The sequence below is a fragment of the Danio rerio genome, chromosome 7 (assembly GCF_052040795.2).
Source record: "Danio rerio strain M-AB ecotype USA chromosome 7, GRCz13ab, whole genome shotgun sequence".
Classification (NCBI taxonomy): Eukaryota; Metazoa; Chordata; class Actinopteri; order Cypriniformes; family Danionidae; genus Danio; species Danio rerio.
The window spans coordinates 58092997-58108677 of NC_141027.1; the positions used below are offsets into that span (position 1 = coordinate 58092997).

Below are 15681 nucleotides of genomic sequence, written 5' to 3' on the forward strand. Positions count from 1 at the left end.
TGCAAAGTGGTCTGTTATCATTACATTTTAAAACAAGTGAATTTTGCTCTTGTCTTTTACAAGATCTTTCAGGAAGCCAACTACCTTATAAATCCCACAACTGGGAAAATCACTTGTCACCACAAGAAATAAACTCAGATGTACAGTGAACATAGTAAACTATGCTTGCTTTAGTTTGCTTTATTGCATTGCATTAATGTGCTTTAGACTTTTTGCTGTGTGATATTAATGAGAAGGGTAATACTGAGATCTAGATTTTAGTAAAGAGACCAGGTCTGGCTTGAGGGCAGTGGTTGAAATGCGTAAAATGTCACACAAGTGGGAGTCACTAATCTTTGATCTCAATCGGTTCTTGTTTAAGTTCATGACTGAGAATGTTTGCTCACACAAATATGTGGAGCCGAATAAGCTCAGCATTTTCTTAGCAAATGATCGCATTTCAGGAAACCTGCCTTTGTCTAGTTGCCGGTAAAAGTCAACAAGAGAACAATGCTGGTGTTTTCCGTGGCACGCTTCGCAACACTGCAGCTCAATGAGCTCCAACTGAAGCCGTGGACAAGCATGATCAGGGTCCGCTGATAAAGGAGAAGAGAAAAGCAGCATGTCCTTTTCAATTACTGCAAAGTCTTGAAAGCGTTTGTTAAATTCCACAGAAAGAGATGCGATGGCTGTCACATAACCCTTTATTTGCACAACAATATTGTCCTGTGGGAAACCGTCAATGACCTCTTTCAAAGCTGGGAAGTGCGCGGTGCAGGGCTCTGTTAGGGACAAGTGTCTTTGGAAAAGTAGCAGTTTGATTCCAAAGGCCTTGATGTGAGCGTATAGCTGGCTTACCACTGCATCTTTTCCTTGAAGATTGACATTTAGCTCATTCAGATGCTTTGTTATGTCAACCAAAAAAGCCAGATTTGCCAGCCATACAGAATCGGACAGTTGTTTCATTAGTTGTCCCTTCTCATCCAAAAAATGTCTTATTTCCTCTTTGAGAGAGAAAAATCGCTGCAGTGCGGACCCCCGACTTAGCCACCTCACATTGTTGTAATATATAACGTCACCATGTTCAGCTTGGATGTCATGCAAAAGCTGAAACATGCAACATGCTGAAACTGTTGGTGGTAAAGAGCTTTTGAGCGAATATAGTTGATTAACTTTGCCACTGGTTTAATAACATCGTCAAATTTCAGATGTTTGGGGCAGAGAGCCTGCTGGTGAATGATACAGTGAAGTTTAATAGCGTTACCTGCTTCTTCGCTGACTTTATTGCAGATCAGATTGGATAATCCGCTTCGCTCACCAGCCATAGCAGGTGCGCCATCGGTAATGATCCCAGAAACTTTACTCCATGGCAGTTTCATATCATCGACAGCTTCACAAACAGAAACAAATAAATCTGTTCCTCTGGTTTGCCCTTTAAGGCTTTTTAGGTCAAGCAGCTCCTCTGACACGTTCATGTTGTCATCAACCCCTCTTAAAAAAATCAGCAGTTGTGCAGTGTCAGAAACATCAGTGCTTTCATCGCAGGCTAATGAGAAATAATCAAAAGCCACTCCTCTGTCCCTTAGCTGTCTCAGAATATCTGATGATAGGTCCTCAACTCTCCGTGCCACTGTGTTTCGTGCCAGGCAAACATTCATAATTTGTTACCTTCAGTAAAAAAGTTTGCCATGTTTAGCTATTAACATGGCCACTTCGTAGCTGGCTTTGGTGATGCTTTCGTTTGACTCACAGGCCCTCGTGAAGAATCGCTGTTGTGATGCTAGAGCAGCTTGAAGTTGTTTCACTTTTTCAGCGCGCTCACTCCTTGTTAGCTTGTCTTATATTTTAGCATGCCTAGTTTCGTAATGCCGCTAAACATTGAAATCCTTAAACAAGGCAACCGTCTCTTTACAAATTAGACAAACACAATTGCCTTGATGTTCAGTAAAGAAGTATTGTAATTCCCACCGCTCCTGAAAGCGCTGGCCCTTACTGTCAACTTTTCTGTTGTTTTTTTTTGCGGTCGTCATGGCAGTAATAAGCGGAGAAAATTCCCACCACAGGTGCAGAGGCAAATAGCATAGAATGGTGTTGACATCAAGTGGTAAAAGGAGGAATTACATTTTTAACTTCTATGGTTTATTCTAACAGAGTTAGCAAGCCATAAATAACACATTATGAGATAGAATCTGTGGGCCGTATGAAATCTGACTGCGGGCCGTGATTGTCCCACGGGCCGGACTTTGGACATGCCTGGTGTAAGGTGTGGCAATACTGCACACACATTTAAAAGATACACAGATAAGATACTGATGGCCAGGATCTGCTGAATCCTCTCCCATAATCCTCTTTTTGTAGAAAAAGTGAAATGTGTCTTGTTGTAAGCAAATCCTGAATCCTGATTCTGTCTTCTGCTCTTGTGCTTTTTGGAGCAGAGATGATAGATTCAGTTTATAATTGCACAATCTGTTTTCCAAATGAACTAAATACACTGTTTCTATAAAAATGCAAAATGACAGGGCGTGCAGCAAGGTAGCAAGTAATATAATCAGTGTATGTATAAACACTGTTGTTCTGCTCTAAGCAGTGTGCGTTTCTGTTGTGCTTTGGCATTCTATAAACGTAGTCCTGTATACATTTCTGGAGATCGATGCATTTCGTCTTTAAAACGAATGCTACAGGGCCTTATGACACCGTTCCTTTTCGTGCTTACCAGCTGAACACTTACCTCTGTATGGACGGCTTTCCCGCTATTACAAGTTTCCGGTGGCTTGCCATGTACGGCGGCAGACTTTAAATGCAACGAAGAGTTGACCATGACGAAGAATTGTTCCAAAAAGCAGGTAGAAAAAAGCAGAAGCCAAAAAACAACAAGTAAAAAACAGGTACAGAATGTGGTCAAATCTGAAAACGTGGTTAAAAAAGGCGAGGGCTTTTCTTTTTCTGGATTGCTTTTTAAAACTCTCTTGAGGGTTAAGGGAAGTGGGTAGGCCGGTCAATCGATGCTTTTTAAGGCACTATTGGTTGAGTTTAAAGAAAGAGAAGGGTGGGTCAGTCGATCGGTCAGATAGTCAATGGGCAGTGCCCTCTGGTGGATTTACTCGAGAACAGCAGGTGACAGCAGCCTCTGGTGGATTCGCGAAAACAAAAACTGCAAAAAAAACGTACCTCCTGGGTCATATTTGGTGCTCTTCAGAAATGTATATAGCATATTCAGAATGAGTCTGGCTGGAACATTTATCCAATACAATATTTGTCTCCAGGACAAAAGCAGCTGTATGAATGCTCAAGCTTTAAATAAAAGTTAAAACATAAATAAGAAAGACTGACCCTCTTCATGTTTACAAATACAAGCGCAGCTGTTTAGAGGTCAATTTTGGTAAATGATGTCAGAGTTTACCAGTATTTTGGAATGGATGTGTGAATGCTGCTTTCCCAGAAAAATTCTAGAACATCACATTTTTAATTTACTGAAAAGTCGTTCTGAAACTTTTCTGGATATTTACTGTTGGTGTTGCTGTTTGAAAAAAGCTATTCTCTAACCAGCATATGACAAGGGGGAATTTTGAAAGAGCAAGTGGTACAGTATAGTGCTTCCAGGTTGGATAATGCTCTTCATGTCTTCATGTGAAGCTTGTAAACCTAAATAAGTTTTTGCTTTGTTTTCCACTGGAGTCTCATGTACTACTTTATTTTTGTTTTCACTGCTGTTAATCAAGGAACTGAAGCCTCTCAGATTTCATTTTACAAAAAATGTATTCGATTGTGTTTTTTCGACAGGTTTGAAACAGTGTGAATTATGCCTAATTTTGTTGGTATCACAAAACTGAAATAGAAAGTGTTAAATTTTGTCCATATGTTTTACATGAATTTATTCTTTGCTCAACTGTAAGATGTAATGTCCTAAAGTGTATTATGCCTTCTAACTTATTTGTACTTTAACTTTCCATCTGTATAGTTTGTTTTATGCTGCTTTTTTGAGGGACTACATCAATTTGGATATTTTAGGCCAGTGGTTCTCAGCTGCCATCTTTGTCTTTGCTATTTGACAAGTTCATGGAGATTTGTGCCAGTGAGCTGATAATCTAAATCAGTTTTGTTAAATACGAATGACATACAAAATGTGTGAAGTGTTGAGAACCACTGGTTTAAGCTTATCTTTTTGTGTGCTTCTGTGATCCTTTTATTTAAAAAATTATAATTCACCCATGAAGAAAAATTCTGTCAAATTTATTTTACCCTTTACCCATTAAAAACCAATGATTAAGTGGAAACATTTGTGTTATATCCGAAATTGCCCCTTCCCCTCAACCCTCATTCACTATTTTCTACATTAGTCCACTTGAAGGAGTGAATGAAAATAAGTGAGTGAATTCGAGAAATAGACCAGAAGGGATACCGTTTTGTTTGTACTTTGCTAATTTTAGATTTGTGAATTTTTTAATTCTGCGAGCTGTCTAGTAGTAATGAAACAAACAGGGTATCCGCTGGCTTTTAAAATATCTTAAAATGTCTTAAATATCAAAAGCTAAATTTTAGGCCTTAAAAAGTCTTAATTCTACCAATATATTGTGTTGTAGGTCTTAAATCTTTTTGACAGGTCTTAATTTTCTTTTGTTCATGTATAGCTAGCTAATCTGCCCATAACATACAATCATACAACAATGTATGCTCATACAGTACCAAACAATCCCAATCTCAATACTTTTTTTTTATTTAAAAATAGCATTTTACCTATATTTACTGTAATGTATTAATTACTTTCTGTATAGTAACATTTGTTTAAAGTTCTCCATATATTTACTGCAGAGGATACTGACCTAACCTAATTTTTTTGTATTAAATTATTCTTATTGTAATATTAAATGTGTTTAATTCTAACCATTTTTGAAAGGGCAAGTGAAAACCTTTTTCAAATGAGACATTTGAGGAAAAAAAATCCTTGCACTTTAGACTTGTAAAAGTCTAAAATTTCATTCTTAATTGTTTTTTTCTTTGCCATGATGAAAGTAAATCATATTTGACTAGATATTTTTCTAGACAATTCTATACAGCTTAAAGTGACATTTAAAGGTTTAACTAGGTTAATTAGGTTAACTAGGCAGGTTAGGGTAATTAGACAAGTTATTGTAAAACGATGGTTTGTTCTGTATACTATCAAAAAATATATAGCTTAAAGGAGCTAATAAGTTTGTCCTTAATATGGTGTTTAAAAAATTAAAAACTGCTTTTATTTTAGGCAAAATACAACAAATGAGATTTTCTCCAGAAAAAAATATTATCAGACATACTGTGAAATTTTTCTTCCTCTGTTAAACATCATTTGGGAAATATTTAAAAAAAGAGAAAAAATTCAAAGAGGGGTAAAGATTGTCTTGAATAATAATATTAATAATAATGGGCGACGCAGTGGGTAGCATGTTCGCCTCACAGCAAGAAGGTCGCTGGGTCGCTGGTCCGAGCCTCGGCTCAGTTGGCATTTCTGTGTGGAGTTTGCATGTTCTCCCTGCCTTCGTGTGGGTTTCCTCCGGGTGCTCCGGTTTCCCCCACTGTCCAAAGACATGCAGTAAAGGTGAACTGGGTAGGCTAAATTGTCCGTAGTGTGTGTGTGTGTGTGTGTGTGTGTTTGTGTGTGTGTGTGTGTGTGTGTGTGTGTGTGTGTGTGTGTGTGTGTGTGTGTGTGTGTGTGTGTGTGTGTGTGAATGACTGTGTGTGGATGTTTCCCAGAGATGGGTTGCGGCTGGAAGGGCATCCGTTGCGTAAAAACTTGCTAGATAAGTTGGCGGTTCATTCCGCTGTGGCGACTCCGGATTAATAAAGAGACCAAGCCGACAAGAAAATGAATGCATGAATGATTAATAATAATAATAATAATTATTATTATTAATAATGTTAATAGTAATAAAAACAATAATGACTGGAATAATGATTTTATTTGAAAGTACAAACAATAAATAATAAATAAATATTAATTTAAATAAATAATTTACCAATATTTTTTTTTTACATTTAATAAATGTCGCCTTGAAACATCCAGGGATCTATACAGTTTGTTCATGTTGTCCCAACACAACTAGATTAAGTTAACTAAGCACATTTAAGTGGTTTGAACATAAAGCAATTAAGTTGTCCCCAAAAAGTCTCAAGAATTGTGTTGTTTCAGCACATTTTAAATAAGTAGTTCAAATAAGCAGCAAAATATTTTTTTCAGCGTATGATATCAAAAAGGCGACGCAGTGGCGCAGTAGGTAGTGCTGTCACTTCACAGCAAGAAGGTTGCTGGTTCGAGCCTCGGCTGGGTCAGTTGGCGTTTCTGTGTGGAGTTTGCATGTTCTCCCTGTGTTTGTGTGGGTTTCCTCTGAGTGCTCTGGTTTCCCCCACAGTCAAAAGACATGCGGTACAGGTGAATTGGGTAGGCTAAATTGTCCATAGTGTATGTATGTGTGTGAATGAGTGTGTATGGGTTTCCCAGTGATGGGTTGCAGCTGGAAGGGCATCCGCTGCGTAAAAACATATGCTGGATAAGTTGGCAGTTAGTTCTACTGTGGAATTAATATATTGATAAAGGGACTAAGCCAAAAAGAAAATGAAAATATCAAAAAAATGTATATATGCAATGACAAAACCAATCCATATCTTAACTCCCAACTGATTTAGATTGCATTTCCTAAATACTATAGACTATTTTATGGGCTGAAAACAATAACATTGGTCCTACCGTATTTCCTGTTTTACATTTTTAATTTCCATAGCTTCCGAGAATCCAAAAAGGTACACACATTGATAAACCATGTTATGAGAGCTGTTTTAATGTCAAGTTATGAGTGAATTGCGTCTTGTTACAGTTAGATATAGTTTAACAACAAGAAGGAAATATTCATGGACCAATGACATCACCACATTGAAATGGTCTATACTAGCCTCATCATATCATAGAGAGCATTGGACTTGGAATTCTTATGGGGATACTACACTGATTCAACTCCCCGATTAATTCTTCTCGCAGCAATTACAGATAATGAGGTAATAACAAATCAAGTCTGGTTTCCACATATTTTGGCTTCAGATATATTAGAATATTTCACTGAGATCCTTTTGTGTTCTGAAAAGCCTGAAATCCACATTCTTAGTCCGGTAAAATAGCTCTGCTTTTGTGTTCCAAAGAAGACAGAAAGAAATAAACCAGTAAAAACAGCATGTGTGATTTTCGCTTCTGGGTGAATTATAACTTTTAATGCACCTTGTATCAAACATACAAGCGTATTATAATAAATTCAACAGACCGGAGCAGAGTATTTGTTCCTGTCTAAGCTGAATTTGCTTTCTGTTTGCACTGTTTTCATTTTTGCTTGCTGCATTTATTTTCTGACTGTGCTTGCTGAACTGTTCAATCTCTCTTCTTTGGCTTCCTCGCTGTGTCTCTCTCTCACACAGTCATTGCATACAGCAGATTCTAGAGAGTGTTAATCATTGTCATCTAAATGGCATTGTACATCGAGACCTGAAGGTTAGTATGACAGGCTCAAACCTCCACCCCTGCCGGCACGGTCCTTTCAAACCAAACAATAAACCAAGGGCTGCCGTTGCGGAAGCCTTCTCTACTCACACCAACCTGATCCCTCAAAACACGGCTACATACTGAGATACGTGTGTGACGGTGGGCTGAGGGGTTAATAACTCAAATGATCGTGCATGTAGCTCCTCAGAAATGTGCCTAGCCAGGGGACTGTGCGCTTGACTCTTTAGGATTTTCTTGGATTTCTGGTGTGATGATGGTGACTGTGCCCTTTTTGATTGCAATGCAAAACGGGCACTAAAAGTCAATGATTTAGTGGGTCAAGCATGAAGTCGCCCAAGCAAACACCACTTCTGGATTGAGATTTGGGGAGCAAGACAGCAGATGTAATGATAGGCAATTTAAGATATATTAAATGGAACAACACAGATATTTGCTAACTCATTGATTTATCATTGCACTGTAAGGCTGGGCAATAAAAACACTTATAGATATAGGAATCTGCTATTGTAACTGGTAGAATATTATGTCAAAGTTTGATCTTTAGGAAATATGTGTGCTAATTAAAATTGTATTGAACTTCAAAAGGGCTAAAAATAGTTTTGTATGAATGTATGGCAATTGTGTAGATATTTGCATGATACTTCAAAATATACAGTTACCGGCCACTTTATTAGGGACACCTTACTATAGAGTGAAGGAACTATGACGTCTCCTTGTAGGCTAATCGGCTGCTAGCATAAAACTGGTTCCCTCGTGAAAATCCCTATAGGATTTTCCTATAGGCTTTTTGAAGATTGCAAATAATAAACTCTGTGCCCAAACACTGTTGATTGCACTTAGTGCTTTGTCCAGCCGAATAATCCTCACACCAAAATACAACTTTGAGCACTTTAGGATCTTATATGCAAACGCAAGAGTTGAAAAGCTAACATTAGGCTATAAACCGACTACAGTGCCTTCGGGGCGCTCGACTATGACGTTCGCACCACCCTGCTACTGTGCTACAGACAAGTTTTCAAGCTTATTTTTACAAGCATGGTGCAAGACAATGATTTACTCTCTCGGTTTATTACAATATAATTCACGCTATGGACGAGGGAACCGGAACTGCTAAAATGCTAACTCGCTTTCGTGTTTTTGCATACAAATTGACGTCATAGTTCCTCCACTCTGTTACCCATTTGGACCCACTTTTGCCTTCAGAACTGCCTTAATCCTCCATGCCATAGATTCAAGAAGATACTAGAAATATTCCTAAGAGATTTTGGTTCTTACTGACAAAAGCATCAGGCAGTTGCTGCACATTTGTTGGCTGCATATCCATGATATGAATCTCCCATTTCACCACATCCCAAAGGGGCTCTATTGGATTGAGATTTGTTGACTGTGAAGGCCATTTGAGTACAGTAAAATACAGTAATTGCATTGTCATGTTCAAGAAACCAGTCTGAGATGATTTGCGCTTTATGACAAATCAACAAGGCGTTTGCGCCCACAGAACTGCCGCTCATTGGATATTTTTTTCTTTTTCAGACCATTCTCTGTAAACCCAAGAGATGGTTGTGCGTGAAAATCCCAGTAGATCAGCAGTTTCTGAAATACTCAGACCAATCAGTCTGGCACCAACAAGCATGCCATGTTCAAAGTTACTTAAATCGCGTTTCTTCCTCATTCTAATGGTCAGTTTGAACTGCAGCAGATTGTCTTGACCATGTCTACATGCCTAAATGCATTGAGTTGCTGCCACGTGGCTGCCAATTGGACAGGTGTACCTAATAAAGTGGCCTTGTGATTGTATATTTGAAGTTGGAATATTTAGAATTCATTAAACCTTGCCTTTTCAGCGTTTAGCATTGTTCAAAATATTGGGGTATAAATTGATCAATTCTTGAAAATTCTTACAGACAGTATAGCCAAGTAAACAGTATTTTTATATAAATAGATTTGTTTTGTTAAATATGCAATAATTATGAAATACTAATGCGTAACTATGTAATATTTTTAGATTCTCTCAAATTATTACAGAGATAATGTAATTTGTAATGATTATTTATTTGTTAATTTGTATCAATATTTTTAGATACTTACATCTTAAATATTAGAGTGATCTGTCTGATCTATAGGGTCAAAGAAGAAAATGAGGATCTAAAATAAGCTGTTGAACAGAGATGGCCAAGCTAGGGCCCGCGGGCCATAGTTGGCCCATGGTAACCTTCGATTTGGCTCTGCATCCCATCTGAAAAGAGGTGAAGAATGATGGGGAATTTGAATGCCTTTTACAGAGATTGATATTTTTAATTTAACATAAATTTAGTTTTTTAACTGTTGAGCTGCATAAAAGCAAACTGAAATTAAATATTTCAATTAAATGTTGTGAATGAATCAGATTTAAAAACAAATAAATACAGTCACATGATGCTTAGCGAACACTGCAGAAGACATCAGCAAACAAATCAAAGCAAAGTGTAATTTTTGTGTTATAAATGGGATTGTTCATGTTTTTTTTATTGTGAGATGTTCATTATAAAATGTACAAAAATGTATAATTATTAAAGCAATTGAAGTATTTTAAATGTAATAATTTATAGTGTTAATTAAATTATATAATGAATTTTAACAATAAATTAGAAAATAACATTGACAACTTTACAGTTTGTTATGTTTTCCTCTGGCCCACCACCCTTAATTAAGTTTAGTTTTTAGCCCTTCATAAGAAAAAGTTTGGGCACCCCTGCTCTTAAAGAAACAGAAAATATAGTCAGAAACACACACAACTGAGACAAAAAAAAATAAAAATAAATTACATTTCATAAATGTGAAATGTAAATCCTAAAATATGAACTCTGAAATATGAAATACATTATAACCCACTGTTTTTGTCTTGGTCATGGCAACTTGACATTACTAAGAAAACGTCATTACAAACATTATTATTGTGTCATGAATATTTTTCTGATAACTGCATTGCAATTTTTCAGTGGAACAAAATTTATTTGTCATTAACGTTTCTCATTAAAAGTGTCAAATCATTTTGCAACAATAAAAATATTAATGATAGTGTTATAAAATTCAAGACACAATGATAATGTTTAAGGCAAGGCAAGTTTATTTATATAGCACATTCCATACACAGTGGTAATTCAAAGGGAGCACATAATATTTTTCTACATATTTTCAAGATTCTAGTATTCAGCTTAAAGTGACATTTAAAGGCTTAACTAGGTTAATTAGGTTAGTTAGGGTAATTAGGCAAGTCAGTACATAACAGTGGTTTGTTATTAGTTGGAAAACACATTGCTTAAGGGGGCTAATAATATCGACCTTAAAATAGTTTCAAAAAAATAAATCTGCTTTTATTACAGCCAAAATAAAATAAATAAGACTTTCTCCAGAAGAAAAAATCTTATTGGAAATACTGTGAAAATGTCTTGCTCTGTTAAATTCACAGGAGGGTGAATAATATTAATTTCAACTGTAGTTAAAAAAAAAACCTATAAATAAATACATTAATAATGCTCAGCCCTACAAAGTGTTACTCAAAATCGTTTGAAACTTTAAGTAATGTGAAGCCCACTTAAGTCCTTATTCATCACCTCCAAGCTCCTGCTCCCTTGCTCTCAAAGCTGTGCACAGACAGTGAGTGTGTGCTTGTCACTAACCCACACCCCCTGGTGTTTGCATGCAGTCATTGCATTCAGCAGATTCTCGAGGCCGTTCTCCACTGCCACCAGATGGGAGTGGTCCATCGTGACCTGAAGGTGAGTAGAGACACACTGCGGGTCTTAAACACCAAAGTCCTTTTTCCTCTTTGTTCTTATACTGATCAAAGGCCAGTGGCTTTTACTTCAAAGGACTACAAAGGGCTTAATGATTATAATTCAAAAGCATAAAAATACATGTCCTAATGCCCATGAAGTCTACTTTTGTGTTGCAGTTGGGAATGGAGTAGTCAAAATGATTTGTTGCATCATTGATAAAAAGGAGCTATAATTTAAGCCTGCATGTGTTTAGGTGCCAGTAGTGTTTCCACAAGCTCTTGTCGGAGCTAATTTGCCAATCAAATGAGGCAGGTGCAACCAAGAGATTGTTTGCCCTCCTCTTATAATCTTCACCTGAATTTGCATCTGCCTGTAATCTGCTCAGTGATTGGCTGCTGTCATACCGTTACCATGGTGAACTGGGACTTGCACCAAAAAAGAAAAAAAAGGAAAAAAGAAAACAAAGACAAGTGAAATGAAGCAATATTATTCTCCATACACATATACACATATAATACATATATAGAGCCCGCAAACACCTGAAAGACCTGAAAATATTGACTAATGTAATAAAGACTTATAATAAAGTAACAATAACAATGGATTTCTTTTATCTTTGCCATGATGACAGTAAATAATATTTTACTAGATATTTTCTACACAGCTAAACTGACATTTAAATAAAGGTAATTAGGTTAACTAGGCAGCTTAGGATAATTAGGCAAGTTATTGTATAATGATGATTTGTTCTGTTGACTATCAAAAATATATATAGCTTCAATGGGCTGGCAATTTTGACCCTATATGTTACAAATAAGACTTTCTCCAGAAAAAAATTGAAAATACTGTGGAAATTCCTTGGCCTTATTATATATAAATATGTAATATCTAAAAAAAATCTAATTTTAAGAAAAACATTTCAAGAAACATTTCAGTTTCTTGTTCTTACCTGACAGGAGTGCGGCACCTGGTGTGGTCATCTGCTGCTGTAGCCCAAATGCCTCAAGGTTTGCATGTTGTGCATTTAGGGATGCTCTTCTGCATACCTCGGTTGTATCAAGTGGTTATTTAAGTTACTGTTTCCTTTCTGTCAGCTCCAACCAGTCTGATCATTCTCCTCTGACATCTGGCATCAGCAAAGCATTTGTGCCTCTCACTAGATATTTTCTCGTTTTCGGACCATTCTCTGTAAACCCCTAGAGATGGTTTTGCGTGAAAATCCCAGTAGATCAGCAGTTTCTGAAATATTCAGACCAGCCTGTCTGGCACCAACAACCACACCACATTTAAAGTCACTTAAATCACCTTTCTTTGCTCATTCTGATGCTCGATTTGAACTGCGCAGATCGTCTTGACCATGTCTACATGCCTAAATGCATTGAGTTGCTGCCATGTGATTGGCTGATTAGAAATTTGCATTAACGAGCAGTTGTACCCAATAACGTAACCAATATGTGTAAATAAAATAATTGGCAGAATATTTGTTAAAAAAGGCACAGTGTGACAAAGCAGCGGACATTGAGTTCTCAATTTTAATCAGCATATTTAATCCTTAGCCATGGCAAGGGACAAATTTTAAAAGTTTCAAGCAATTAAGAGTGAAAGTTTTTCAGATGCCCATTTCCCCAAACTATGAATGTCACTTAAAAGCTCATTAGCAAAAAGGAGGTCTATCTTATCTTGTTATGACTTCTCAAACAATTTGAAGATGAGCCGTTGGAGATTTCCTACCAGAAAGCTGTTTATTTCAATTTTATTGAAGTTTCAAATTGTTTATATAGAGCACATGAAAAGATTGTGTAACAGCAATTTACAAAGACCAATAATGAGAACAAATTATTAGTCATGTAGAACAGACCTTAGGGTTGGAATCTAGAATATTTTATTATGCAAAAATCTAGGGCAACAAAAGAGCACTTGCCATAATGTAATACCAAATCCTGTTGTTTAAATTGTCCTATGGGGAATCATAGATCTGCTGTCTAATCTACTCTATTTGTCATCATCTCTCTCTGTCTCATTTATTAAAAGGGACTGCATATTCAGCTATTCTTTTTGTTATCTTGACACCCTGTAATTAGCTTGCGTATTTCCCTAAGCCTCACTTGCCTCTGGTATTTGATTCTGAAATGGAAATGCATACAGCACTTACATGTGGTGTTTGCAAAACAAGACTAATTTCTTGTTTGTTAAGACTAGAAATGTAATGCGACTAATAATGTAATTGCAATCTACAATCGGTTTGTGACCCACTTTAATTTTTGTCTCAGTCAGACAGTTCAGATCATTGAGTTTGATCAAGGCAGATCCTAAATGCAACGAGAATTAAATGACACAACAGTTTTAGAAATGCCCAGAATGGACAATTGAAGTGCATATGGTCAATGGCATGTAAACAACTGAATAATTTTGCTATCGTAAGCATTACAGTTGATGAGAATAACTTACTTACATGTATCTGAAGATTTCGTGAAACAAATTCTCAAACAAATCATCATACTCTCAACAATATTCCCAACTCATCACACGTATGCTTGCCCTGTTCCCCTTGAAGTTACTTTTATATCTGATAATTAAGCATAAATTTTGTACATACTCTACCTTAAATGAAAAACCTTTGGCATTAGTACTCAAACACTAAGGTACAAGAAAGTATGTACAATATTAAGGTTAATACTGACATTGTGGCGGTATACACACACATACAGTGCATTCGGAAAGTATTCATACTGTAGCTTTTCACATTTTCCACATTTTGTATGTTACAGCCTTATTAAATTCATTTATTTTCTCAAAATTCTACACACAATACCCCATAATGACAATGGGAAAAAAAATTTAAATTGTTGCAAATTTATTAAAATAAAATACTTAAATAATCACATGTACATAAGTATTTACAGCCTTTGCTCAATACTTTGTTAATGCATCTTTGGTAGCAATTACAGCCTCAAGTTTTTTTGAAAATGATGCCACAAGCTTAGCACACCTGTCTTTCCACACCTGGGAATTTTTGCTCATTCCTCTTTGCTGTACCTCTCAAGCTCAATCAGGTTGGATGGGAAGCGATGGTGTAGAGCCTTTTCAGATCTCTCCGGAGATGTTCAATTGGATTTAGATCTGGGCTCTGGCTGGGCTACTCAAGGACATTCACGGAGTTTGTTTTAAAGCCATTTCATTGATATTTTGGTGGTGCGCTTTGGTTCATTGTCCTTATGGAAGATAACACGTCCCAGTATAACACGCCCCAGTATGAGGTCAAGAGCACTCTGAAGCAGGATTTCATTCAGTATGTCGCAGTAAATTGCTGCATTCATCTTTCCCTCTATCCTGACTGGTCTTCCAGATCCTTCTGCTGACAAATATCCCCACAGCATGATGCTGCCACCACCATGCTTTACTGTAGGATATTAGCCTGGTGATCAGCTGTGCCTGATTTTCTCTAAACATAACGCCTGACATTCACTCCATCAGATCAGAGAATTTTGTTTTTTATGGTCTGAGAGTCCTTCAGATGCCTTTCGGCAAATTCCAGGCAGGAGTTGCTTCCGTCTGGCCACTCTGCCATATACCCCTGATTGGTGGATTGCTGCACAGATGGTTGTCCTTCTGTAAGGTTCTCCTCTCTCCACCGTAGAACACTGGAGCTCAGGCAGAGGGACTACCTTATCGATCACCTTCCTGACTAAGACCCTTCTTCCCTGATTACTCAGCTTAGATGGCCGGCAAGCTCTAGGAAGAATCCTGGTGGTTTCAAACATCTTACACTTGTGGATGATGGAGGCCACTGTGCTCATTGGAACTTTCAGAGCAGCAGAATTTTTTTTCTGTAAACTTCCCCAGCCTTGTGCCTCGAGACAATCCTGTCTCGGATGTCTACAAATAATTGCTTGGTCTTTATGCTTGGTTTGTGCTTTGACGTGCACTGTCAACCCTGGGACCTTATATAGACAGGTGTATGCCTTTCAAATCATGTCCAATCAACTGAATTTAGGTTGGACTCCAATTAAGCCGCTGAAACATCTCAAGAATAATCAGTGTAAACAAAATGTACCTGAGTTCAATTTAGAGCTTCACGACAAAGGCTGCGCATACTTCAGTTTTTTATTATTATTATTATTATTATTATTATCTTTTTTCACATTGTCATTATGGGATATTGTGTGTAGAATTTTGAGGACATAATTTAATTGAATCTGTTTTGGAATAAGGCTTTAACATAAAAAAAAAAAGTGGAAAAAAGTGAAGCACTATGAATACTTTTCAGGGCACAAATGGCACTTGTGAGAGAAATTAGAGATCTGAAAAAAGTACACAGTGGCCTCTGGTAGATATGCAAAAACAAAAACTGCAAAAAAAAAACGTAGTTCCTAGGATGTATTTTGCTCTCTCCAGAAATGTATATAGGGGTACGTAATCAGAATG

The 15681-nt window shown here is 37.0% G+C and overlaps 2 protein-coding genes across 20 annotated transcripts in view; one reads left to right on the forward strand and one right to left on the reverse strand.

Annotated features, from left to right (window-relative positions):
- Positions 1-15681, reverse strand: part of LOC147843209 (uncharacterized) — a 527423-nt gene that overhangs the window by 419801 nt on the left and 91941 nt on the right. The window lies entirely within an intron of this gene.
- camk2d1 (calcium/calmodulin-dependent protein kinase (CaM kinase) II delta 1) overlaps positions 1-15681 on the forward strand; it is a 157534-nt gene that overhangs the window by 84738 nt on the left and 57115 nt on the right. For 7 of the 19 annotated variants that reach the window (XR_015494685.1, NM_001114708.2, NM_001003602.2 and 4 more), the window contains 1 exon segment: positions 11184-11256. Coding sequence is in view for 18 of the 19 variants with exons in the window: in NM_001114708.2 (NP_001108180.1) it covers positions 11184-11256 (73 nt within the window). In the remaining variant the exon portion in view is untranslated. 19 annotated transcript variants of the gene reach the window in all.